Source organism: Odontomachus brunneus, unplaced genomic scaffold (genome assembly GCF_010583005.1).
Source record: "Odontomachus brunneus isolate Ranch 3 - 2012 unplaced genomic scaffold, Obru_v1 Obru_scaffold_007, whole genome shotgun sequence".
NCBI lineage: Eukaryota > Metazoa > Arthropoda > Insecta > Hymenoptera > Formicidae > Odontomachus > Odontomachus brunneus.
The window spans coordinates 3,314,984-3,338,367 of NW_022639457.1; the positions used below are offsets into that span (position 1 = coordinate 3,314,984).

Consider the following 23,384-nt stretch of genomic DNA (forward strand, 5'->3'; position numbering starts at 1 on the left):
TCCAAATAATCATCTTTTAATACTAATAAAAAAAACCGTATTCAACGAATGCTTCTATTAATTACAAAATGTTTTATTTTCCTTTGTAACACATAGCAAGTATAATCTCCAACAATTTTATTTATAGAGCTCATGTCGTTCATCGTAAAAAAAAAAGATAAAATTAAAATATTAAAAAAATTTTTTTAAATGTCTAAAATATATTTGATACTTTGCGCAATCTTCATTAATTGAATACTAGAGAGCCTCAAATAATGAACGACTAGGGAGCTCTTAGGAATAGGAATATTCTTACATAGTAACGTATGTAGGAGCGAGAAGAATACCACAATTGTCATCCTTCTGCGCCATGAGAATATAGCCATCGTTGCCCCAATAATTTGACCAGGAATTCTTCACCAACCAATAGTCTTTTCCATTTATAGTGCCATAACCAACGGCCAAAACGGCATGGTCCAATTTGTCTTCAGTATTACCTAAAACACCAAGAACATGAGAATTGTACACGCTAACAAACTTATACCTGTACACAATAATGGAAGCTAATGAATGTTCAACGCAAATTTACCACAAGCTTGGTCATAATACACTCCGTGAGAGTAGAAAGAGAATGTCTTGTGGGAAGCATCGATAGCAACGGAGATGGGGCCATGTTTGGCGATGGCGATTTTCAGAGCTTCTATATTGAGTGGAGTAACGTTAACGTAACCCGTGATTTTGGCTGTAGCCGTTACGTTACTTATATGGCAATATCCATCCTAAAAGAGAAATATTCTTTAATCTCTTTTACATATTCCATACATTATATTAGCGCGATCCGATGATATTTGCATCAATTGATTGTTCTAAGTGATTCACCTGTCCCAAGTAACCACCATAATCTTCCTCAGTAGGTAAACCACCATGCTTCATGATCCACTGGTATGCACGGAAATCCTCTCCACCGTCGCATCCATTATTTCCATAACCCCACGAACAATCAATGAGAGCCTGCGTTTTATTAATACTTCAATATATTATTATTTGCAATATTGTAACAATATATAAATTTGAGTCAAACTAAAGTTAGTAATCAATAGGATAATATATAATAATATACGATTCTCTTTCTTGTATTTTACACGATTTTTTTTACCTGTTGAGATAAGCGCACCAATTTATTGTACTTCATGTAATATGCACCTTCTACTGCTCCGGTGGTACCAAAACTCCAACAAGAGCCGCAAACGGATTGATCTGTAAATAATGTGTGTTAATGAATATATATAATTTGTACATAACATTAAAATGTATTGAAATTATGAACCTTTAACTGGCGTCACAGCACCGTACAATCTCCAATCTATACTATCAGGAATATCTGCAATCTCTTTTTTGATATCGTGCGGGAACAATGCTCCGCCTTTGTAACCTTTGGTATATTGTTTCCCTCGTAAAGCCCTCAATTCGAGATCAGTACGATCTACTAAGTGATTCACGGTCAACTGATAGCCTAAATTGGCACGGTTCATCGAATGGATAAATCTGGGAATATTTCGTTTAATTTATATTATGTATATAACTATATATAATACTTACACGTATATTTTAATTTCAGCATGGACCTACCTTATGTTCTGTCTGAATATTTCTTTTCGATATCTGTGATCCATGTCATTGTTGTAATATTTCTTATGAGTCTTTTTGAAGTTGTAAAACGCTTCATCCAGATGATCCTCATAATTGTGAATGAATTCACGCATTGGATTAAAAGTATATATGTGATTTTCTCCTGGACCTGGGAAGCTGACACATGTAGCATCTGCAAGAATAATTGATATTATAATCAATCTTATCTATAAATATAATTCGATTTTAATTTAGAAAGTATATACATAGTAATAAAGTAAATGCTATAAAGATATTTTACATACTTCCCGTAATTTTAAAGACATCAGAGCTAGGTGTTTCAGAGGAATACCAATCATAGTCCAGATAATAATGATCATAATGTGAACCTAAGAGACTATTAAATCCTCGCATTTCATATCTTACAGGAATAGCTTCTTTTAGTTTCGGTACATAAGGTGATTTCTGCAAAAAAGTGTTCATTTCAAACATCGCAAATGCTATTTTATTGTATACACAAATAATTTCTTCCTTACCTTATAACGTATCCAGAGTGTATACTTATTTGTTTTCTCTCCAATCTCTTGTACAAGTCGCCATTTTTCACACATTAACCCATTTATCATCTCTTCCCCAATGCACTATACACAAATTTTAATCTATTAATTTATATTGTTATAAAACTAGTTATCATTATTTGCTATAATATATATTATGTGAATAAAACATGCAATTGATTATAGGCTGTCATATTAAATATCTAAATATATCTAAATATATTTTGTGACTTATGAAACTCTGTTATGACAAATATTTTTTTTATTACTTCCATCTCAGATGCATCTGGGAGGATAGTTTGAGGGTGTATCTTCATGTCACTTGTGCCATTTACTTGAAGACATGTATCTTCATTAGTAACACTCTCTGTAGTAACAGGTGCTATTTTTATGCTGGCTCCATATTGTCCTTTGTGAGACAGTTGATAGGTTTTAACCATTCCTATTAGATAAAAATAGAATATATATATTGCTCGTATTTTGTGTACTATATTGATTGTTTTGCATATTTAAACTCTAAAAATAGATGCAAAATAAATCAAACTTGTACCTCCATAGTAATCAATCCGACTTGACCCACTGGCACCATCATACCATGCATAAAAAGGCTCACGAATCTCTGCATATGGTATATACAAAGTTCCTTTCACTGTATATGCTTTGTTGAATGTTGGACCTTTTAAAGTTCCTTTGGGAGATGCTACTGTACAATATATCCCTAAGAAACATTGAGAAATGTTATATAAATAAGATTGCACAATAAACAAAGAATTATCATTAATATCATATTTAATCACTTGAATAACTTACCACAACATATTAGAAGTAGAGTAGTCCTAAAGTTAAACATTTTTGTTGAGTTTCTGAAATGTACAAGCAAAAGTATACATATACTGAAGTATTATCAATATTTTGATAACACAGATGACCCAATCAGACTGTAATGACTGATGGACGATACGTCAATAAGATGAATATAAACATTGTTGTATTTTCCTTGTATTAAAGAGATAACAAGAGAATTTATGCACCATTATTGCATATATCAATATATAATAAATAATGATTATTAAGGAAATAGGACAAGAACAAAAGATTAAAATGATTGTGCAATAAATATACATGTTATCAAATATGAAATTAAGAGACAATTACGTGTATATATATCGAAATAAAATTGTATTTTCAAGACAAATTAGAAGACAATACCTCAGAAACTCATCAAAGTGCAATTATCGTGAGAAAAAAACAGTTCACGGTAATTGCTCCGTTCCTCTCGTTAAACTGTAACTTCGATAGCTGTAATGACGTTATTTTGATTATTTCCTTACGGAGAATTACGTTGCAGTAGCGTTTTCAAACAAAGATATCTGAATCGCTCTAAGAGAAATTAAGCCCGTTTTTCATGAAGCAAATATTTTATCGAAACGCATTCGAATATAAATAAGACGAGTATAAACAGTTTAAATTAAAATTTATTCGATTAAGAGCAGATTTTTCAATTTCTTTGTAAGCTAAGAGTTAAATTATATATTTGTTTTTATTTTTCCCTCAAATTAGACGAAGACAGATATATGATTCAACTGTTAGTTTACGAAAAAGTTGGAAAAATCGACCCTAAAAAGAAAACAATAGACAAAGAATATTTAGTTATTACGTGTCCATGATTAAAAAATTTGAAGAAAATTATATTCAATTGTTTCAATTGAAAATAACAAAGCTCCCACAATATTTAAAAACACAGAATCTATCTTAATTGTATGCGTATGAAATTTACAGTAATTTTGTCGAAATAAAACAAGCTAGTCCCTTCAAGAAACAACACTTGCACAAAGCTAAACGACGAATGCAAGTAAAGTGCAACTGATTGCGAGTGAGTGCATTTATAAGTACTATCCACGAAAGGTCGGGGAAAGCAATTTATTGTAAAACTGACGTCACGAGTCTCATGCAGCGCAGTCCACACTACCAATCTCGTATCTATCTTCGATGGAAACTATCGAAAGAGATAATAATGATAATTTATCAAATGACCTCCAAGGTTCAGTTTACAAGTTAATCGAAATCAGATTTATTACGTGACATGTCACAGCGCACTAAAGTTGTCGAGCTGTACAAGACGGTAATACAACATTGTGAACAGACTTAAATGCAAATCATTCTTTGCTCGCGTATCGCTCTTTACATAATAAGTCACTGTATTTCATACTTCGTCGTAAAATCTGTAAAAACTATGCTTTCAGCTACTATACATGGGTCGAGACTATCCAAAGGGATATCAATATTTCAGGACCAAGTTAAGGAGAGCCTTTGACAGAAATAAGGCGGAAACCGATCCCGAGAAAATCGATAAGATGATAGGACATGGTAATTTCGTGATAAAAGAGCTGGAAGCGTTGTATATGTTGCGCAAGTACAGAACTTTGAAGAAAAGATATTATGACGATTAACGGGGACAAGAAGTCATGTTGTGCACAAATGTCCAATGATATTGCCACGAGTTCTGATTCTGTGATTAGTGTTTGGCATACACAGTATGTTTTATCGATTAGAATTACTATTTTTGTAATGTGTATACTCTTGACATGTATATCGATATCTATATCTTGTAATATTTTGTATAGCAATTAAAATCATTCGTCGAAATGTAGCACTTTATTTATCCAAGTAATTGCACACACGTCACGGTACTGTCATTCTAACCTATATTATTGTTATACGTGAAAATTCTCACTTGTGATAATCTTCTCAGATAAAACCATATTTCAAAGAAAATGCGTGTCGTATTGTAATGAAACATTTCTCTGCGTTTTTATAGAATCTGAAAAAATGGTCGCTTGCGTAGCAGTTATCGGCAAGGATGTGAGTATACATCATTTTTGTATTTATAGGTTAAGTTGTGCAAAAATTTCCAAATATGTGCAATTTTTTGCGTAAATTGTTCAATTGACTCAGACAAATGTGTCTTGCAGAACTCGCCGAAATATATCAAGTGTGCGGATGAAGCTTCTGCGCTGCAATTTCACTATAAAGTACACACATCCATCGATATCATAGAAGAGAAGTTGAGTGTAGGGAACAAAACGACTGTTGACACACGCGACTTGTATCTAGGTTTGTTGTTTGCGACTGAAGAGTATAAAATGTACGTAAATAAATGACATACAATATGCTGATAAATCTGACAGTACTGGAGAAAAAGAAAGAGTACAAGTTCTACTTTAAATATGCTGTGGAACTTTTGTTCCAGATATGGTTATGCAACTAACACAAAAATTAAGTTTGTAATAGTATTACAATCATCCAATGTATCACTAAGGGAAAACGATGTAAAGATGGTAATATTTCTTGCATTCTATGTCACATATGTATGTCATAATTTTGAGTTTTCTATGTCAATTTAATCCTTTAAAATTGTGATTAACAGACCTTTAAGAAGTTACATGCTGCATATTCCAATGCAGTTTGCAATCCATTCTACATTCCAGGTGATCAAATAAATTCCAAGTAAGTCTATTCACACAAAACTATCAAGATGTACTGATGTTACAAGTGATATGGACAAATATTAATTGTGCACATCATTTTTTTAGATCTTTTGACGCATCAGTGATGGAAATAATGAATGTCATATAATATTTTAGATGTATAGAATAAGATATTTTTAATTTAACCAAAATAAAATTAAACTACACAATTATATTCTGTAATAAGTCGGTCGTTAATGAATAATCAATCAATAAATGACAATTGCAAAAGATATTGTGGTATCTTAAAACTATATTTATTTTCCCTCACCTGTAAATTTTTCATACATACACTTCGCTTTACATACATACATTTCAACTCGTTTCGTTGGGTGCGCAAATCAAGACTTAAAAGGAATTGAATTGAGGATTCGATGACGCGCTAAAGCTAAGAGTACAGTCCAGTTCAGCTTTTTGAAACAAACTACACTTTGTATTATATCGATTTATATCGATTCGATTTCTTATTTTTTATTGGTTCATTTCGTTTCAATTTTCTTAAGCGAGTTTTCTAATTCGCTCTCGCCTTTTGTTGTCCAAATCATAACCAATCATCGATGAGCATAGAAGAAAATCGATTGTTGCATATTTCTGAAGATAGTAGCATGGCAGAAACCGTGATCGACAGCAAAGGATGATAAAATGTTCTTACTCGCGTAGTACATAGAGATTAAAGTTAATTGCAGAGACGCAACAAATTAATAAAATAATAAATTTTATCAGTAAATTATATTGTTTATTTCGCTGCAACTAACTTATTCAATTTTATATCTATATTCAATTTTAGGGTGAGTTCAGAATACTTTATTGACTACGCATGCGCGACTGTGTCAGTATATTCCTTTTTTTTTATTCCTCCATCTTTGCGTCAGAAATTGCCTGAATTTGGGTGTTTCATCAACGTTTCTGTGCAGTCTCATTCCTGTCTTTTCATAGTTTGCACGATTTCCTTGAAAGGATACATCGCTGCTCTCCACAGTCATTCATAATGGTAAATCAACGTGATCCGTAATATATTGCGTCTTTCGTAATATTGCGTTAAAATCAACAATCGTTTCAGTCCGGATATACCGGTCTCATGTTAATATGTATTGCACATGGTTTTGTGTTAAATACAGCCACTGTTTCGGCAGTGTTATATGTACGTGATGAAAATTATAAATTAATTTCCTTTAATCGCTTCTCAGACTAATTTGCAGTTTTCACCACTTTAATAGATGTTATAGTTGAAAAAAAAAGTAACAAGGTTATATCCTGAAATAGTTCAAGTTGCAAAATGCACTTCAAACAGGTAATTAATCTGTTGTATTATTTTACTTTGTCCTAAGGTTTCCTTGAACCCAGTACGAATCCTCAAAAATGAAGCTGGTGAGGAAAAGGCAGAGATAGCCAGATTGAGCTTGTTTGTTGGAGCTATCGCCATTGGTGATCTTGTAAAGTCGACTCTTGGTCCTAAGGGTATGGATAAGATACTTGTGGCTCATGGCAGGTCTGCAGGACAAGTACAGGTTACCAATGATGGTGCTACTATACTCAAGAGTGTTGGTGTAGATAATCCAGCTGCTAAAATTTTGGTGGATATGTCACGTGTACAGGACGATGAGGTGGGAGACGGTACTACCTCGGTCACTGTTTTTGGTATATATCTTGTCATTATATGTTTGAATTTTCGATCAGGCCATTATGCATTTGAATTATGCATCTTATCTGATTTCCTATGTTCTTGGCAGCGGCTGAACTTCTGCGGGAAGCTGAGAAGCTGATCGACCAAAAGATTCACCCGCAGACAATTATCTCTGGCTGGAGGAACGCCGTGAACGTAGCGAGAGAAGCTCTGAAAAATGCAGCTGCAGACAATTCCGGAGACCCTGAGCATTTTCGCGAGGATCTGATGAATATCGCGCGTACGACACTGAGCTCGAAGATCCTGTCTCAGTACAAGGAACACTTCAGCAAACTCGCGGTAGATGCGGTATTACGACTCAAGGGCTCCAATAACTTGTCTGCGATTCAAATTATAAAGAAACGCGGCGCAACGCTCGCAGATTCGTTTTTGGATGAAGGTTTCTTGCTAGATAAGAAGCCGGGTGTTCATCAACCGCAGAAAGTCTCTGACGCGCGCATACTTATCGCTAACACGTCTATGGATACAGACAAGATCAAGGTATACGCTCTTCCTTTTATATTTACACGTGTATAACAATTGTACAGTGTCTGAAAGATTTTAACACAGCAGGTAATGCGCAGGTAGATTGGATCAAACAAAACAAAAAATTCCTCTACCATTCTTCAAACAACCACGTAAAATTTCGAAACATTAAGTCATAGAGATATAAAGTCGCGTTACCATTTTCAGTGAAATCTCACGCTTACTGAGTTTGTCTCGCAACATTGTGCACGCTTTGGTTCGTCAATCTGTTCTCATTAATGTCTCGAAATTTTAATTGTAATTATTTGAAAATGGTAGATGAATTTTTCTTCAGTTCGTTCTAATCTATCTGCATACTACTATACCAAAATTTACCAGACATACATCGTATTCAAATCTAAACTCCACATGTACTTTTACAGGTATTTGGTTCTAGAGTGCGTGTAGATTCTATGGCGAAAATTGCAGAATTGGAGGCTGCAGAAAAAGAAAAGATGAAGGTAATGAAACTTGCTATTGATTAACTTAGCTCTATGGCTTAAGGCTATAATAGATGCATTTTCTTGACGCATATTAAACATATTTATATAAACAATTACATTCAAGTCAGATCTCTATTTAGTGAGATCTTACCGGCATTCATGGCTCACATGATTATGTTAAATTTCAGGACAAAGTTGACAAAATCTTGAAGCACGGCTGCAATGTCTTTATCAATAGGCAATTGATTTACAATTATCCGGAGCAATTGTTCGCCGATGCTGGTGTTATGGCTATTGAGCACGCTGACTTTGATGGTATTGAGAGACTGGCGCTCGTTACTGGCGGCGAAATAGTCAGCACTTTCGACAATCCGGATGCAGTCAAGCTCGGAAAGTGCGAGCTCATTGAACAGGTAAATCACTTGATTTAAAACAGGACGTTTTTTTTTATTATGTTACATCGTTCCTATCGCGCGCGCAGATCATGATAGGGGAAGACACGCTTCTGAGATTCTCCGGAGTTCCGTTGGGAGAGGCATGCACCGTTGTCATTCGCGGTGCGACTCAGCAGATCATTGACGAGGCTGAGAGATCCCTGCACGACGCGCTCTGCGTCCTGGCCGCTACGGTTCGCGAATCGAGGATAGTTTATGGCGGCGGATGCAGCGAGATGATAATGGCTTGTGCCGTGATGCGCGCGGCTGCAGCTACACCGGGCAAAGAAGCAGTCGCAATGGAGTCCTTCGCTCGTGCGTTACAGCAGCTACCGACTGTTATCGCGGATAACGCCGGCTATGACTCTGCGCAGCTGGTCAGTGAGCTGAGAGCCGCGCATAATTCTGGCGGTAACACTATGGGATTAGGCAAGTCTGCTGTTATCCGTATTAATGTAATTCTAATATATATATATATATATATATGTATGTAACTTTTTGATACCTTTATATCTAATTCTTTTGTTTATGATATTCTATTATTTCTTTAATACTTTATTTTCTTATTCTACGCTAGAATATGTGAAACTTAATTTGTTTTACAGATATGGAATCTGGCAAACTCGGTTGCATGAAACGACTAGGAGTTACCGAGTCTTGGGTAGTGAAGAGACAGGTTGTTTTGAGCGCGGCTGAAGCGGCGGAGATGATACTGCGTGTGGATGATATCTTGCGCGCAGCTCCCAGGAAACGCGTGCAAGACAGAGGACGTTGTTAATATATTAAAAGGAAAACGTTAAAAAAAATTGAAAAGATTTTCCTCTGCCTTGATTTTACGTTGCTTGCAATTTTTGATATCCGATGTGCAGCCCCTAAAATTAATTAACGCGCTTTAATATAATTGTATAAATTATCGTTACTTCATTACGATAATACTGCATTTGATAACATTGATACATTAATCATATTTATATATTGTTACACACAATGAATAGAAAATGAATATATTTCATCACGTTTTTTGATCGTCATTTTGTATTTAAAGTTTATACTCTGACCTTGTTTCTCTGTCAAATATAGCATTATAGGATATTAAGAAAAGGGTATTGTCTGCGTGTTCGAGATTTTTTTTGTAACAATACAATGGATTCAACGTCAATAAATGCTCCGACATACAATACTTCCTACGGATAACGCACGTTAGTAATATATTTTATTCAACTAATTTATTACATAAGCTACTTTCATAACAATGTGCAGACAAATAGTTGAATAAAATATATTTCACAGTGGTGAAGCAAGTACTTACTATATATCATTCATATGTGTGATTTGATCTTGAATCTTTTTCTCCCCTTAAATTCTATGGATTTTACGTATGTATCAAGAACAATAAAAAAAACTGGAAATATAATTCTGGTATCTATGCGTATCTTGCATATCTCAACATTTATATGGATAAATTTATCCACGTATAACATGGCTAAGTTTCATTGACTATTTACGTTGTAAGTTGATTATTCTTACGTAATAATCGTCAATACTGTTAAACCCGTTTTTACGGAAAAGTTCTTACAGAAAATTTGTGGACAAACATCTGTGATTGGCATCATTTTACGTCCTCAGATATCTCGCTAAATGTAAAACCATATACTCACAGCCAAACAATCAAAAGCTCGGTTCTCTTTACTAAGGTACTAAAAGCGTTGTAAGTTTCGGCTGACGGATTTACACTACATGCGATCTTTAGCGGCAAATCGATTAGTACGCGAATCGTAGCTTTGTATCGTAGCCGAGTTTATCGAGATTCGGCGTACAAGCGAAATTGATCATCGGAGCTGGCCCACACATCAACACAATGGTGTCGGGCGACGGTGGGAACATGTGGTTCTTTATCATGTCAGCGTTAATAAACCCAGTACTGTAAGGCCATCCATCGCTGCTCGTGTCTACCGTGTACCAAACTTTCAACTTGTCCGGATGATCTTTGGCAATACCGTCCAGTTCGTTCCGCAACAAGATGTCCTTCTCAGTCTGATTAGCGAACAGTAAGGATGTTTGCGTTTCGTCCGTTTTGTCCTTTATTATCGCACGAATCAGCTGTAGCATCGGCGTGATACCCGTACCACCAGCGAGCATAACGATCTGCAAGATTCATCAAAATTATCAAAAATCACTTATTTTATCAAAAATCACAATTATTTTCTCAATGATGCTAACAAAGCGACATTTCAATGTAGTAATCATTGTAATTTAGCAAATGGATACACTTGCCTTCTTAATATTATATTCTACAGGTGGTTCTTTCCTAAGAAGTTTTATGGACATTGTGCCATTTCCTTTATAAACCAATCTCCCAGATGGACCTCTGAAGTCAATAGTATCTCCTATTTTCATGTTTTCTAAATATTGAGACAATTTCCCACCCTCAGGGAACTTTGGGTGTACATTCTTGAAGTATACCTGAAAATTTTGTTTGAAGTATATCATTCTTAAAGTATATCTGAAAATTTTGTCAAAACTTTTTCTTATTATCTCATTATTACATTATTGCTTCATTTACCTTAATGACAAGATCCACATAGCCTTCATCATCGTCACTTGAAACAGGTGTATATGCTCGTATCACAACCTCTTCTCTAATTTTTGCTGTTAAATGTACATGTTGACCAATAGGCAAACCAAGAACATGCTTTGGCGTTGGTAATCCAAATCTGAATTTTCTTGTGTCATGGCTTATTATGTCTTTTTGAATAAGAGGCAGACTATATTTGACTACTGGGTCAACCAGCAGTACTGGAGATTTCTTCTTTTTCTCACCCAACCACGACAATGTCTTATATAATTTCATAACAACTCCTATAACAACTATTGTTCCTACCGCAGCCAAGATTGGTAGCACCTGCACATAAAGTTTGGTTTTAATATAAATAGTATAACATTTTTACCTGAAGTTATTCCTCGCTGAGATTACTGTCCAAGATTGCATTTCAAAACGTTCTTTTTGAGGATAATTTCACTGAAAATCCATAGTATTTTCAGTAAAATTTTTCTCAAAAAGGATTTTTTAAGATGCAAATCAGGAAAAGATATAATCAATTATGTGAAGCCCAAATTAGTCAATCGTTGGTTATTCGGTTTCTCAAGGGCACTTACCAATGTTCGTACGTTTGGCATTATGATCGAAAGCGTTGCACACGTGGAACGCGAAAAAGGTTAAAGAACAGCAACCCGAATGAATGAATGAATAAGCAACGGAATCGTAAAGACACGGTAAGGAGGGCCGCGATTTTGGAATTTCTTTGAGAAGTGGAATTCACTTCTTTATTTTTCTTAGCGTCTATTATTCTGAAATAATGTTTTAGAATACACAACAGCACTCTTTCTCCTATCCTATTTTTTATTTTTTCAATAATCTGTTTCGATTTTCACAGGAATTGTTACAAAATTGTCGAGAGCGTCGATGTTATATAGTCATCGTATAAACTGTTCCGAAGTTCGAGGTCGTCCGGACGGAGAATGGTTCGTCGCGTTCGAACGATGCTACCGGCTAGCCTCGCGCTGACAACTTGCAGCCGGCATCTAGTATGAGGACGAGCGTGGATGGGTTATCGGGACGCGCTCCAGACTCTCGCTAATCCGTTAAAATAGACATCGCTTCTCGCGTTTTGGGAATAGCATCATTAGGCACGCGTATTTATAGTTGTATTACTAGAGAATATTACGTATGCTTTGTTTCATCGGCCCCGGATTACCGAACAGTCATCATAGGTTATGCGTGTATGCCTCAATTCGATAGTATTACTCATTTAAGTTTTCTTTAATTAGAGTAGATATGAACATTCTAGGTGAAAAGATCATCGGTATAAATACCATATATACATATGAAGTATAATTTAGTTTTATACAAAGAGTAGTCATTCGACTCGATGACGCGTTAAATTCTTTCCCGTTTTGTTTATGGATTAATGCAAAAATTAGTAACATATTTTTACTTATGTGTAAGATATTGTTACTTATGTTATTTTTATTTTTGTGATTCAATTGGCTCAAAGGTCCTTCATTCCTATATAGCAAATGTCTAAAATACATCCTAAAGATGTTCTAGAAATATATGATACCTCTGAAACGTTTCTAGGGTTGCGTTTCAAAACAACCTTTTTGAGGAAATTTTACTTGAGACTCTATAATTTATGTAACGTGAACTGTAGGTATTGAGTAAAATTTTCCTCAAAAAGAACGTTTTAAAATGCAACCTTGGATGTATTTTGGTCATTTGTGCTGTATGAGTTGCATTGATCCAATACTGATATAAGCCATAATCGCTGATCTCCATGAAGAATTCATTAGTGTTATCCTTAACAAGATAAATTATCTCAACACATTTGAAAACAATTTGCTTCTAATCCTTATTATTAACATTCTACTTATAAGTAGTTATATGTGAAACAATAGACGATTTTTGTAGATTATACACCTCAAGATTAAAATTTACGATAATCAATTGATTTCAAGTAAACTGTTATGACGGAATTTTAGTTCGTGGTTTAACGATCGGTAAAAGAGAGTGAGATATTTGATGAATTTCGAAAATAAAAGATGGCGCTCTCTGAATTTAGATAAAGAAAATTACTTAGACGAGAGAAAATTACTTAGAAGAGAGAATATATCGTCTTAAGTTGCATTAGGCCTGTTCTTTGTAGTTGCACTGCTGAACTGGTGCAATATATTGAAGTGAAACAAATATACGTTTTCTCACTCTAACTTATTGCACTAGTTCAGTAGTGCAGCTACAAAGAACAGGCCTATTCTTCGCTTTCAAAACGTCCTTTCCGAAAAAAATTTTAGTCTTAAGTCTATAGTATGTAACATGAACTATAGATTTAAGAGTAAAATTTTCCTCGAAAAAGATGTTTTGGAATGCAATCCTAATGATTAAAATGTGCTATGTCACTATTTAGATTTAATATAATGATTGAAATTATTTTGAAGCAAGTTGGTTTGGAAGTTTTGAAGTACACACATACAGCAAAGTGACCTTTTTCGCATTGTGATGGAACTACGATTACTTTCAGATAAGTTTTATGAATATTCAACGTAGTGAGAAGATTATGCTTTTGTGAGAACGTTTTTAAAGTGGCTGATTGACTCGTGCGTCTTAGTCGGTACAAGGCCGATGTACGTACTTGATAGTCCATGGTTATGTTCATATTCTCGATTCCAGTTGCATTCAAGGATTCCCGCTCACATACACACGTGCACACGTTTTTGCAAATTTGAATGTTAGATGTTGATGTGCGTTATATTTGCTGCGAACTATAAACAGATACGTATTTATTTACTAATAAGACCCTATGCAACAGAGAGAAAAACAAGATATTAACACACTACACTACAGTCAAGAGACAAAAGGCCTGTTCTTTGGTAACTGCACTGCTGAACTGGTGTGATAAATTGAAGTGAGACAAATATATGTTTTCTTACTCTAACTTATTGCACTAGTTCAGCAGTGCAGCTACAAAGAACAGGCCTTAAAAGTAGATTATGTGACTGTGTTCCGATATTCAACGTGCCTCTCAGTACTATACAATCTATAGTTTATGCCACGTATATTATATAGGCTACGTTCTGAAATTCACTGTAAATTTATAATATACGTGACATAAACGTGACTATAGATTTCCAGTACTTGCAGTTCACGATTGACAACTGACATTTAAGTTTCCCTTCTCGTGAAAAAAGAGGAAATATGAAAATACTATTGACTTTAAACAACACAAATTTGCTATTTTTCATCTTATTTTAACATCTTATAACAGTAAATTGAAAAAAGAAAAAGATGTAAAACTGCACATATGATGCTATAAAAAGTTTTATATTTTAGAAAAAAATATAAAAAGAATTATTAACTTACTTTTTTCGATTTTTATTTATTTCTTCTTTTCTTCCTTGTTTCCTCAATATCTTTCTTATTTTCCTCCTCGAATTTTCTATGTCTCGTTTCAAACTGTCCTTTCGATGATAAGTATTCATAATAAAGTGTGTCTGAGTTACTCTACTGCTTTCTTGTGATCTTATGTTTGCTTGTACGCATGCTCCTATTGGTCGTTGAGAAGTGCCACATTGCATTAATCTCTAATTACTCAAGGATATTCTTAAGCCTTGTGTACAAAAAAATATTAAGAATAAGAAATAAGAATAAAAATTAAGTATATTTTATGCTTAAAATGTAAGTTGTTCTTATCTAATATTACATTATTTTTACTTCTAACTCCTAATTTCTAATTTATAATACATTATCTTTTTGTTTTAAATAAAATAATTCCATTTTCCTAAGTTAGTTTTTAAGTTACTTAATATTTATTCTTACTCCCAATATATATTCCATTGTACACAGGGCTTTATGATTATCTAATATGTTTACATGTACCTTATCATCATAGTATGTCACTGAGAACAAATAATAGGTTATCATGAATTTCAATATAAAACTTGTACATAAGTGATGCAGAAATAAAAAAATTTATATTATATATTTCTCCCCATATATTTCTCGTTATCGAACATTTAGTTTCGAATTTAGTCGTTAAACTTTCATCATATGTTACATAATGCGTAACGTAATATGTTACAAATACACGAAAAAACTGCTTGAAACGTTAATGCTAGAAAATTCAAGATTTTGCTATCTCTGTTAGATAAGTGACACCATTTTTTTTTATTACAATTTGTACGTCATATCAATTTTTAGTATTGTGAGGTACTTAGTAAACACCTAACCAATTAACGATAATATTAACACATTGACGACGGGGCGTTGCGCATAAATGACGCATTTATACGTAATCCGTCGCCAATGTATTAATGTTACAATTTCCACTCAACAATGTAACTGTTACATAGCATATGTTATATTGTATTTACATCCTAGGAAGCACAAGATCTTCAGGGAATATCTTGGAAACGTTCTCAGAATGTCTTTAGAATGTCTTGTGGAGATTTGTGCTGTTTGGGATTGTTGAATGAAAAATTGTAACATTGATGTTAATTGGTATTTGCTAAGTATAAAATGACATTAAAGAGAACAAAAGAGAAGAGGGAGACTGAGAGAAAGAAATGTAGAAGAAGATGCAGATAAAAGGGACAGACCTTTTCCATAACAATTTTTCATATTTGTACATCGGTGTACTTGTGCAGCAATTGAATCCGTTACGAATGTTATTGGACATGCAGCGCTATCTTACAGTTTTTCAGAGCATTATTATGACCGACGAGACTTTGTAGATAAATCAGGGAAATTGGAGATAACATAGATTGTTGGGTGCAGAAGGTTAGAACTGTCAAATGTACAGTGACTACAAATGTATAATAATTTTACAGTCGTGCAATATTACCTGCTTTTGAATAAAAGCCTTCTATGGCGATTCTGCATCGCGCCTTGTTTGCGTGGTTCAATGCGCTCATATTTATGATTCTGCTGGCCTTGAGACTTGACCAGAAGATCCAATGGAATTGGTTTATAGTTTTTATCCCACTATGGCTTTACGACAATTTTCTGCTTATATACATTGTCTTCAACATGATCTCGCACTGCAAGAATCCACTCAACAGACATATTATCAGTTTGCATCGGAAAGTAAGTATTTAAAATTTTTGTTCTACAATCAAGGCCCATATATGTTTCATGTTATTTTATGGAAGAATAGAAGGATACTTGAAGGAAGCTTGATTGTCATAAAAAAGAAGCTAATGACATGAGAAATATGTAACTTTAATTTTACTTTAATAAATTAGTATTTTGAATCTTAATGTAACAATGACAAACTTATTTTAGGCATGGTACATGACAATTGTGATTATGTTCATGTGCGCTAAGATTCTGATTTGTCTGAAGCTTGAGGTGCCTCACTGGTTCTTACCAAGCAAAGTGGTACTGGCACCATTCTGGCTACTTCTTCCAGCACTGACGGTAGACATCTTCATTCATTTGATACAGCACTCGAGATATTGACAATGGATAAATCCTACTTGGTTCCAAGTTACCTAAGGAGATATATGTATTATTAAAACAATATGCTAATGTAAGTAATATAAGGAATTATTTTATTAGTTTTATGGATATTTACTGTAATGTATTATATAATAAAATATATGATTGTCAGTGCTATTTGTCACTATTATGAATTAGATGGTTATATTTTAAGATAATACTCAAAGAGAAACTTAACATTGTGATAATGGATTTACAGTTTTATTTATTGGATTATCTCAGCTTACTTACACTGAACTATGAATATATAACATGAAATTAAACATTATATCATCACATATATTAATTATATTCATTGTACAAAAACATATGAGTATATGAGTGTCTTTTACTTTAAATCAAACATGATCCATGTATTTTACTTTAAATTAAATACCTGACAGGAACAATCTTTGTTCTGCAAAGGGAAATCAGTAGATTATTTTATAGCAAGATCTGAGAACCTGTCACTAGGTATATACAGTAACCTACTATAAATACTTGTATTGCACAAGGCCAAATAGGACAGAGTTAAAAATAAGTAACTCTATGGCAGTACATGTTGTAGCAATTTACTTATCAGTGAATAAACATGTTATAAAAATCTGTTAACTGTTCAGTTATTACTTAAAAACAATAGAAGCAGTGAGCAATTGCAAGAGTTGATCTTTTATGATTACGCAACATTCAATATAGCCTCTTACCTTGTGAACTGAATAATTACTGTGACAACCATCTGTGAAGAACAAACTGGTTTTGCGACATTACAGCTGTGAAGAAAAAGGTGATCAATGTAATTATGGAATGTAATTATGGAATGAAAGAGGAAGTCTAGTAACAACTGATAGTCTGCTAACATTGATCGTGAAGTGTGCACAATAATTGTACATATTTCTATAAGTTTTTCTCTTTTGTTTTAATTTTTATATAAATTTCATATATAAATATATATATTTCGACTATAGATTATATTTTGGAATAATAGTAGTGAAAGTGTATGTATATATCAGTTATCAATAGACATACTCTTCCTCTCTGTGTTTTACATAATTTTATGTGTAACTTATAAACTAAATGTATTCTTTATAAAATGTTTATAAAGAATACATCTATATTCGGAATATCGTTTTCCAGGTGACCATGTGGCCTTTTATACTTTTTTATTCATTACTTATACTACAAAAATCGGAATGTGTAGGTGATGTAGTAACAGTGAGAGAAGTGACAGCTGGACATTTGGCTGAGCTTCCATGCTTAAGTATTGATGATCATCATCGTTTTATGTTCTGGCAATTTGGAAATAATGATGTTATTGGGCCAGGAAATCCGTTAAATGAAAAAAAATATAATTACGAGGTATTGACTGGCAAACTCATGATTAGGGTAAGAGTGTTTGAATATATAATATACACTAAAGTTTCCTTTTTTTTCAATGGTAATTTACTTGTAATTTTTTAGGGTGTATCAACAGCAGAATCTGGTTTCTACAAATGTGTCTCGAGAGGTTTATCAGATGAGTCTAGTTTCAAGATTCACTCTGTTGAATTAGTAGTTAAGAAAGATTGGGAAGATGTTTGGGAAACTGATTTTGAGGTATTGCAAGGCAATACATGAAAGGAAGCAACCGTAATTTTATTCTATTAAAAAATATACCTTTTGTTTAGACAAATTTACTACGAGGACTAGCTGCTGTGATGGTGATAGTTGTTGCTGTAGCTGTTGTTCTTTTAATTATTACCATCAAGAGAAAGAAAAATCAAAGATTTTTCGGTAAATTTTTCTCAAGTTAACGCACAAAAACGTATTTGCGAGCAATAAATATTACCTTTCGGTTATTTTTACAGATTTGGAGGAGTCGAGAGAAAATTCTCCTGCACGGTACAGTCCAAATATTACATCAGGTGTTGCATCAACCGCTGAAGTTAGTGGTGGAGTCGATAATGCTGCTCTTGACATTGACTTCCCTAGAGTGTTTAAACAAATGCAGAAGGAACAAGCAATGCCATAGATTGCGAGAGAGATTATTACACAACATAGAATTATTATACATAGTAGAATATCTATATGAACATACATACTTCCTGCAAGTACTTTTTCTCATTCTTAGATATGAAAGAAACAATGTAGTTCTGTTGCTTCGAAATGTACATATAATTATTCAATATTATATCGTACAAACAATATTTAGTTTATAAACTATTATAGTAAATATATTTTAAAATTATTCAATATCTTATCGTATAATATTTAATTTATGAATAATTATAGTAAATATATATTAGGAGTGCACGAGAGAGATATTATATTTATATACAGATAAAAGTAAGTCAGATAAAAGTTGAATTTGTTAATAAATGACGTTGAAAAGCAAAATTCTCCGAGCAGTCATTGTCCACATTTATAATCTACTCGATCGTAGATTATTAGTATCTTGATTGTGTGCTATTTACATTTCTTCAACTATACTCTTGCTATGAAGACACTTCCACAGGTGCACTGGACGTGGCATCCATCATGCTATCTTCGATTCCCGTTTCGTCATCTTCATCGTCTTCCTCATCTTCGGGTTCCACTTCGGTTTCAAATAATCGGATCTTTCTATTTTCGCTCAAGATAGCAGCTACCTTCCGGGCACCGCTGACCGCCAATTGTCTGGATGTTCCTTGGAACGGTTTTGACCATGTTACACCGTAGATGTCGAACAAAGTCATCGTATTGTCATTTTGACAATCAAACACGCTTATATCACGTAATGGTACTTGTATAAGAAATGTCGTGTGAGTTTGTTCGTTCAGCGTAAGTAAGCTGAGATAATTCAGCGAGTAAAACTGTAAGTCTACTATTACAGTATTGGGACTTCCCTTGGAATATTCTCCTGTGGAATATAAAAAAATTATTTCATAATGTATATAAACTTTTAATCTACAGCTGTGTAATACTAACCGTGTTCGTGATCCAGGTTTATTGTGATCATCTTCGAAGCAAGTGATGCGGGTTCCGCAGACGAATACTCGATTTTGAGAAGTTTGATAGACTTGCTGCCAGTATCGCTTATGGCTAATAAGAGATTTCCATCGGTCGTTACAATTTGCGAGGATATATTAGCCACGAGTGACGACAAAGAGATATCACAAAGTGATATCATCGTGAAGTGATCAACCAAGCTCTGATAGGATTCAGTAAAAACATTTTGTATGGCAGTGACTAGTTTTGTGTGAGATTGCAATAGAGATAAGTTGAAATCTTGCTTTACTATGTGTGCATAGTTGCGCAAACAATCATTTGTGTCGAGCATGGTGGCCCATTCGCTCCCTTCCGGCGTCAAATGAGTCTGCAGATCTTCATGACGCAAGTATTGACCTAACTTTTCGAGATTTACCACTCTTCTGCCATCCGCTCCCGATACACTTTTGTCAAAACCATGTAGAAATTCGGCGATGAATGTTAATTCTTGCTGGCTTACACGACTCACTTCCGGCGGTATTCTTTCGTCTGTTAGTTGGAGAATAGCCACATATAACCAACTAAAATAAAGAATTAAATCCATTAACTACGTGTAACGATAAATTAATTGATGGTATAATTTTTAATTCTTACCGGAAGAATGCTTTGTAATTGCGCATACTTTGGTCTATGACTTGCTCTATTTCGTACGACTTCGCCAGGAAAGCTTCAGCCTCATTTATGGCATTAGTTACAAGTGTTTCATCGCGCAAACCTATCGCCTCGTACGGGCCACCTACTCTCACTAATCCTCTTAATTCGGCTAATTGATAAACCAAAGCCATGCCGACACTGGTTAAATTTTTTGAAACTAATTTCTGTAAAAAATTACTTTAGCATTTAATGAGACAAGTAAAATTAATCTAAATTATTTTTTACAATATATACCTGTATATTACCGTAACACATTTCGATACTATGACCAAACTTTTTCAATCCCTTCTCTGTAAGCTCTCGTAACAGGAAATTTTCTACATTTTTTGTGGGTACTCCGATCATTAGTAGTTCCAGAAAATCTGCAGGCATACCACCAGGTGGATTTGCTTCTGCATATCGTGTGAGTTTCTCATCCATTTCTAGGAGTATCGTTTCCCAAGCTTCAGAAGTGGCCATTAAAGTACGTGAGAGGTAATCCTTTAAACATTCTATATTGGCTTGAATTTGTGCAATCTGGAAAAAAAATATATATTACTATGATTTGTATTTCTTCTTAGTGCAACATTAAGTTACCATGCATAATATTTCAAAGAATAATTCTTTTTTTCTACAATCTGTTACAAATAAGATATATCGTATAAGAGACCTTAAAAAATGCTATGTTTCTCTCCAATAATGGACAAGATACTCTGGTTGTCTTAATGCAATTTTTATCTCTCCATGTAATCCACATTGGGCCTTCAGACCCACCTGTAATCTGTAAAATTGGCCCATTGCCTACAGTGATAGTGCCACAATAAAACATACCAAAAATATACATTAATACTGTGCCATCTTCTTGACCAATCTATAAAAAGGTATACATGTTACTTATTATTTACAATGATGATATGAATAAATCATTTTTTGTGATACATACATATAGCATATCCAAAGTATGTGTTAGAAATTCTTTACGTTCTGGTTCCTGATTGAAAGTTCTGTTTAAAGTAGGCAGAGGTGGTAAATAATCACCCGTAGGTGAAATATCAGTTTTATCAATTGTTGATGAACTATCATATCCTACATTAGGTAGTAACAACCATTTCATGCAGTAAGTTAAGTGGGCATTTGTTGGCATTTTAGTTTTGTGAATGACATTTTTAGTTTCAATATCGATGAGAAAGAGCAACTTGGAGATCTCGTAGCATACACCAAGAAGTTTTCCATCTGGTCTCCATGCTAAATGGGCAATAGTGTCAAACTCATCTTGCGGACTTAGCAATAACACTTTTTGCCATGTGAGTCTATGAAGAACAACTTCACCTGTAATATTTATAACATAATGGAATATGATCTAGTGGAAGATTTTCTAAAGCTGTTCTTGTAACACTGAATAAAATTGATTGAAGTTTGATTGAATTTTGTTCTTTGAAAAGAGACAGAGTTAAAAAGAAGAAAAGAATAAATTCAAGGAATGTTAATAATCCTAAAGGTTATCAGATTCTAACCTTTTACATTGCTAATTGCTAAAAGGTCCATTTTGGGTGACCATTGCATCCACCTCACTTCCGCAGGAAGTTGCCGCACTTCTAGCTGTCTCATAGCACCAGCCATATCTGGAATTTCTTTTTAAATACGTTTTATACGAAAATTGTATTGTAGGTGCTTAAATTGTACTTGTGTAGTCTGTCATGTTTAAATGTTGCATAGCAACCGCCATATTGTTACACTCTTTATACCGACAATCGATTTACACCGTGTAGACGTAGACACATATTTCGAGGCAGAGATGACGCCACTATGCCAATGTGTGTGGAAAACAAAGCGACCAATGTCAGCGCGCTTGGACATAACGATACTGGCGCCAATGTATCGTTATGTCCACCGCTGATTGGTCAGCGTCACTGTTGTCCTCATATGTGTGGCGCTACGGAAAATCTGACGTAAATTCAAAAATTTCGATACTTGCTTTAGCGCCTCGGCTCCACCGGCTCGTAGGATTGTTTCGCGACATTCTCGTGTTTTAATAAACTGCTGTGTCGAATTACGCGCGGAATTGCGTGCATTGTTGTAATTTTCGCTGTGTTTGATAAGTGTTTGTGGAATGAAACATGTCTCTTGAATTTCATACAAGCGAGAATGCAATACGTTGTATATTGGAGGTTATTTCTACTTGCAAAAGTAAGGCATTTTACAAAACCAAATCCAATTTAGTAGAAGTTACTTTGGTTATTCGTTTTATACACTTATGGCTATATGTACAGTTTTATTCAATATCCTTTTGTAATTATAGGAAACGCTTTTAAAAAGGAATTATTCGGCGTCAGTCTTAACCGACTTGATTAAGAGAAATAAGCATTGGAAAAATAATAGCAGTGATGACGAAATGCGCGCATAAGGTCGTTGGGAAACAATTAATAAGACCTTATCTCTAGACTGAGAAAATCGTTCAAAATCAAGATTGGCAATCAACGATTTCCAGAGCTTTCTTGAGATATTTCTCCATCTTGATTTTTGCGAGTCAGCTCACAAAATGGCTGCTTATCTCCTCGGAATCAAGATTTATGTAAAGTATGTCCTATATTTCGCTCTTATTTTCACGTTTACTCAAGTGACAAGGTGACGGCAAATGGCGTTTTAATGACGTCTCGGAGTCAACAAGACGTCACTATAACGTCACTTGACGTCACCTTGCTGCTTGAGTAATAACATCGCTGATGGAACAAAAGAGTGTGATAGGTTCAACCTTCAAAGTATATTTCTCGATGTAAGAAGAAAAAAATAGCGGAAGTTTAGCCATCGCGGAACGCAGAATACGCGGCTGACTTGACTTTCGAGGTTATAGGGATGCATTTGTTGCGAGCAACTCTCGGCATGACGGTGTGAATTCTCGAATCATTTCCTCACTGTCAATTCGGACGGCAGGCGCTTCGCCGTGCGCGCACACGAGAACGGG

General features: G+C 34.3%; 7 protein-coding genes across 21 annotated transcripts; 4 read left to right on the forward strand and 3 right to left on the reverse strand.

Moving 5' to 3' along the window:
- Positions 1 to 52: 52 nt before the first annotated feature.
- LOC116854056 (digestive cysteine proteinase 1) lies at positions 53 to 5,982 on the reverse strand. Of its 4 annotated transcripts, none has more exons than XM_032835560.1 (13): positions 3,943 to 4,085; positions 3,375 to 3,464; positions 2,976 to 3,028; positions 2,716 to 2,883; positions 2,435 to 2,607; positions 2,145 to 2,249; positions 1,914 to 2,073; positions 1,609 to 1,801; positions 1,307 to 1,524; positions 1,136 to 1,236; positions 859 to 990; positions 569 to 758; positions 53 to 476 (listed from the first exon to the last, which is right to left on the reverse strand). In XM_032835560.1, the coding sequence occupies exons 3-13, from the start codon at positions 3,013 to 3,015 to the stop codon at positions 292 to 294; spliced, it is 1,665 nt and encodes a 554-aa protein (XP_032691451.1). In that variant the 5' UTR covers positions 3,016 to 3,028; positions 3,375 to 3,464; positions 3,943 to 4,085; the 3' UTR covers positions 53 to 291. The 4 variants fall into 4 exon arrangements, with proteins under 4 accessions (XP_032691451.1, XP_032691453.1, XP_032691454.1 ...); XM_032835562.1 differs by having other exon boundaries at positions 3,823 to 3,973; XM_032835563.1 differs by lacking the exons at positions 3,375 to 3,464; positions 3,943 to 4,085 and adding an exon at positions 5,964 to 5,982.
- Positions 4,110 to 5,925, forward strand: LOC116854062 (trafficking protein particle complex subunit 2-like protein). Of its 4 annotated transcripts, XM_032835581.1 has the most exons (7): positions 4,110 to 4,287; positions 4,409 to 4,532; positions 4,984 to 5,027; positions 5,138 to 5,310; positions 5,416 to 5,503; positions 5,593 to 5,672; positions 5,759 to 5,925. In XM_032835581.1, the coding sequence occupies exons 1-7, from the start codon at positions 4,249 to 4,251 to the stop codon at positions 5,799 to 5,801; spliced, it is 591 nt and encodes a 196-aa protein (XP_032691472.1). In that variant the 5' UTR covers positions 4,110 to 4,248; the 3' UTR covers positions 5,802 to 5,925. The 4 variants fall into 4 exon arrangements, 3 of the variants coding, with proteins under 3 accessions (XP_032691472.1, XP_032691473.1, XP_032691474.1); XM_032835582.1 differs by lacking the exons at positions 4,110 to 4,287; positions 4,409 to 4,532 and adding an exon at positions 4,548 to 4,699; XM_032835583.1 differs by lacking the exons at positions 4,110 to 4,287; positions 4,409 to 4,532 and adding an exon at positions 4,706 to 4,852.
- A 530-nt stretch (positions 5,983 to 6,512) lies between the features above and the next one.
- On the forward strand, positions 6,513 to 10,070 carry LOC116854057 (T-complex protein 1 subunit beta). Its single transcript, XM_032835564.1, has 7 exons — positions 6,513 to 6,683; positions 7,021 to 7,330; positions 7,423 to 7,856; positions 8,264 to 8,341; positions 8,512 to 8,736; positions 8,805 to 9,186; positions 9,363 to 10,070. Exons 1-7 carry the CDS (start codon positions 6,681 to 6,683, stop codon positions 9,533 to 9,535), a joined length of 1,605 nt encoding a protein of 534 aa, XP_032691455.1. The 5' UTR covers positions 6,513 to 6,680; the 3' UTR covers positions 9,536 to 10,070.
- On the reverse strand, positions 9,746 to 16,299 carry LOC116854059 (NADH-cytochrome b5 reductase 2). Of its 4 annotated transcripts, XM_032835577.1 has the most exons (6): positions 16,152 to 16,299; positions 14,672 to 14,855; positions 13,944 to 14,073; positions 11,321 to 11,659; positions 11,032 to 11,220; positions 9,746 to 10,902 (listed from the first exon to the last, which is right to left on the reverse strand). In XM_032835577.1, the coding sequence occupies exons 3-6, from the start codon at positions 13,965 to 13,967 to the stop codon at positions 10,519 to 10,521; spliced, it is 936 nt and encodes a 311-aa protein (XP_032691468.1). In that variant the 5' UTR covers positions 13,968 to 14,073; positions 14,672 to 14,855; positions 16,152 to 16,299; the 3' UTR covers positions 9,746 to 10,518. The 4 variants fall into 4 exon arrangements, with proteins under 4 accessions (XP_032691468.1, XP_032691467.1, XP_032691466.1 ...); XM_032835576.1 differs by lacking the exons at positions 14,672 to 14,855; positions 16,152 to 16,299 and adding an exon at positions 14,242 to 14,312 and having other exon boundaries at positions 10,519 to 10,902; XM_032835575.1 differs by lacking the exons at positions 14,672 to 14,855; positions 16,152 to 16,299 and adding an exon at positions 14,142 to 14,247 and having other exon boundaries at positions 10,519 to 10,902.
- LOC116854064 (transmembrane protein 60) lies at positions 15,236 to 17,570 on the forward strand. Of its 4 annotated transcripts, none has more exons than XM_032835587.1 (3): positions 15,236 to 16,393; positions 16,592 to 16,838; positions 17,483 to 17,570. In XM_032835587.1, exons 1-2 carry the CDS (start codon positions 16,175 to 16,177, stop codon positions 16,766 to 16,768), a joined length of 396 nt encoding a protein of 131 aa, XP_032691478.1. In that variant the 5' UTR covers positions 15,236 to 16,174; the 3' UTR covers positions 16,769 to 16,838; positions 17,483 to 17,570. The 4 variants fall into 4 exon arrangements, with proteins under 4 accessions (XP_032691478.1, XP_032691476.1, XP_032691475.1 ...); XM_032835585.1 differs by having other exon boundaries at positions 17,407 to 17,552; XM_032835584.1 differs by lacking the exon at positions 17,483 to 17,570 and adding an exon at positions 17,007 to 17,390.
- On the forward strand, positions 17,429 to 19,017 carry LOC116854060. 2 transcript variants are annotated; one of them, XM_032835579.1, is made up of 5 exons: positions 17,429 to 17,579; positions 17,921 to 18,169; positions 18,245 to 18,379; positions 18,451 to 18,556; positions 18,631 to 19,017. In XM_032835579.1, exons 2-5 carry the CDS (start codon positions 17,927 to 17,929, stop codon positions 18,792 to 18,794), a joined length of 648 nt encoding a protein of 215 aa, XP_032691470.1. In that variant the 5' UTR covers positions 17,429 to 17,579; positions 17,921 to 17,926; the 3' UTR covers positions 18,795 to 19,017. The 2 variants fall into 2 exon arrangements, with proteins under 2 accessions (XP_032691470.1, XP_032691471.1); XM_032835580.1 differs by lacking the exon at positions 17,429 to 17,579 and adding an exon at positions 17,625 to 17,781.
- LOC116854055 (anaphase-promoting complex subunit 4) lies at positions 18,826 to 22,158 on the reverse strand. Of its 2 annotated transcripts, XM_032835559.1 has the most exons (8): positions 21,937 to 22,158; positions 21,366 to 21,751; positions 21,093 to 21,293; positions 20,678 to 20,959; positions 20,384 to 20,607; positions 20,040 to 20,310; positions 19,730 to 19,952; positions 18,826 to 19,661 (listed from the first exon to the last, which is right to left on the reverse strand). In XM_032835559.1, the coding sequence occupies exons 1-8, from the start codon at positions 22,040 to 22,042 to the stop codon at positions 19,258 to 19,260; spliced, it is 2,097 nt and encodes a 698-aa protein (XP_032691450.1). In that variant the 5' UTR covers positions 22,043 to 22,158; the 3' UTR covers positions 18,826 to 19,257. The 2 variants fall into 2 exon arrangements, with proteins under 2 accessions (XP_032691450.1, XP_032691449.1); XM_032835558.1 differs by having other exon boundaries at positions 19,730 to 20,310; positions 21,937 to 22,157.
- Positions 22,159 to 23,384: the final 1,226 nt, after the last annotated feature.

Excerpts from the sequence above, each read along its gene's own strand:
- LOC116854059 (XM_032835577.1), bottom strand. The coding sequence starts at position 13,967 with ATGAACATAACCATGGACTATCAA. Across the intron at positions 11,660-13,943 it reads ACATAACCATGGACTATCAA|GTGCTACCAATCTTGGCTGC; the intron begins GTACGTACATCG and ends CTTTATGTGCAG. Across the intron at positions 11,221-11,320 it reads ATGTGGATCTTGTCATTAAG|GTATACTTCAAGAATGTACA; the intron begins GTAAATGAAGCA and ends CAAAATTTTCAG.
- LOC116854060 (XM_032835579.1), top strand. The coding sequence starts at position 17,927 with ATGTGGCCTTTTATACTTTTTTATTCATTACTTATACTACAAAAATCG. Across the intron at positions 18,380-18,450 it reads TTTGGGAAACTGATTTTGAG|ACAAATTTACTACGAGGACT; the intron begins GTATTGCAAGGC and ends CCTTTTGTTTAG. Across the intron at positions 18,557-18,630 it reads GAAAAATCAAAGATTTTTCG|ATTTGGAGGAGTCGAGAGAA; the intron begins GTAAATTTTTCT and ends TTATTTTTACAG.
- LOC116854062 (XM_032835581.1), top strand. The coding sequence starts at position 4,249 with ATGTCACAGCGCACTAAAGTTGTCGAGCTGTACAAGACG. Across the intron at positions 4,533-4,983 it reads CGATAAGATGATAGGACATG|AATCTGAAAAAATGGTCGCT; the intron begins GTAATTTCGTGA and ends GCGTTTTTATAG. Across the intron at positions 5,673-5,758 it reads GGTGATCAAATAAATTCCAA|ATCTTTTGACGCATCAGTGA; the intron begins GTAAGTCTATTC and ends TCATTTTTTTAG.
- LOC116854056 (XM_032835563.1), bottom strand. The coding sequence starts at position 3,015 with ATGTTTAACTTTAGGACTACTCTACTTCTAATATGTTGTG. Across the intron at positions 1,525-1,608 it reads ATATTCAGACAGAACATAAG|ATTTATCCATTCGATGAACC; the intron begins GTAGGTCCATGC and ends AAATATTCCCAG. Across the intron at positions 991-1,135 it reads TGGTGCGCTTATCTCAACAG|GCTCTCATTGATTGTTCGTG; the intron begins GTAAAAAAAATC and ends AATAAAACGCAG.
- LOC116854064 (XM_032835587.1), top strand. The coding sequence starts at position 16,175 with ATGGCGATTCTGCATCGCGCCTTGTTTGCGTGGTTCAATGCGCTCATA. Across the intron at positions 16,394-16,591 it reads TTATCAGTTTGCATCGGAAA|GCATGGTACATGACAATTGT; the intron begins GTAAGTATTTAA and ends AACTTATTTTAG.
- LOC116854055 (XM_032835558.1), bottom strand. The coding sequence starts at position 22,042 with ATGGCTGGTGCTATGAGACAGCTAGAAGTGCGGCAACTTCCTGCGGAA. Across the intron at positions 21,752-21,936 it reads AGCAATTAGCAATGTAAAAG|GTGAAGTTGTTCTTCATAGA; the intron begins GTTAGAATCTGA and ends TAAATATTACAG. Across the intron at positions 20,608-20,677 it reads TGTGTTACGGTAATATACAG|AAATTAGTTTCAAAAAATTT; the intron begins GTATATATTGTA and ends AATTTTTTACAG.
- LOC116854057 (XM_032835564.1), top strand. Across the intron at positions 7,331-7,422 it reads TACCTCGGTCACTGTTTTTG|CGGCTGAACTTCTGCGGGAA; the intron begins GTATATATCTTG and ends TGTTCTTGGCAG. Across the intron at positions 7,857-8,263 it reads TGGATACAGACAAGATCAAG|GTATTTGGTTCTAGAGTGCG; the intron begins GTATACGCTCTT and ends GTACTTTTACAG.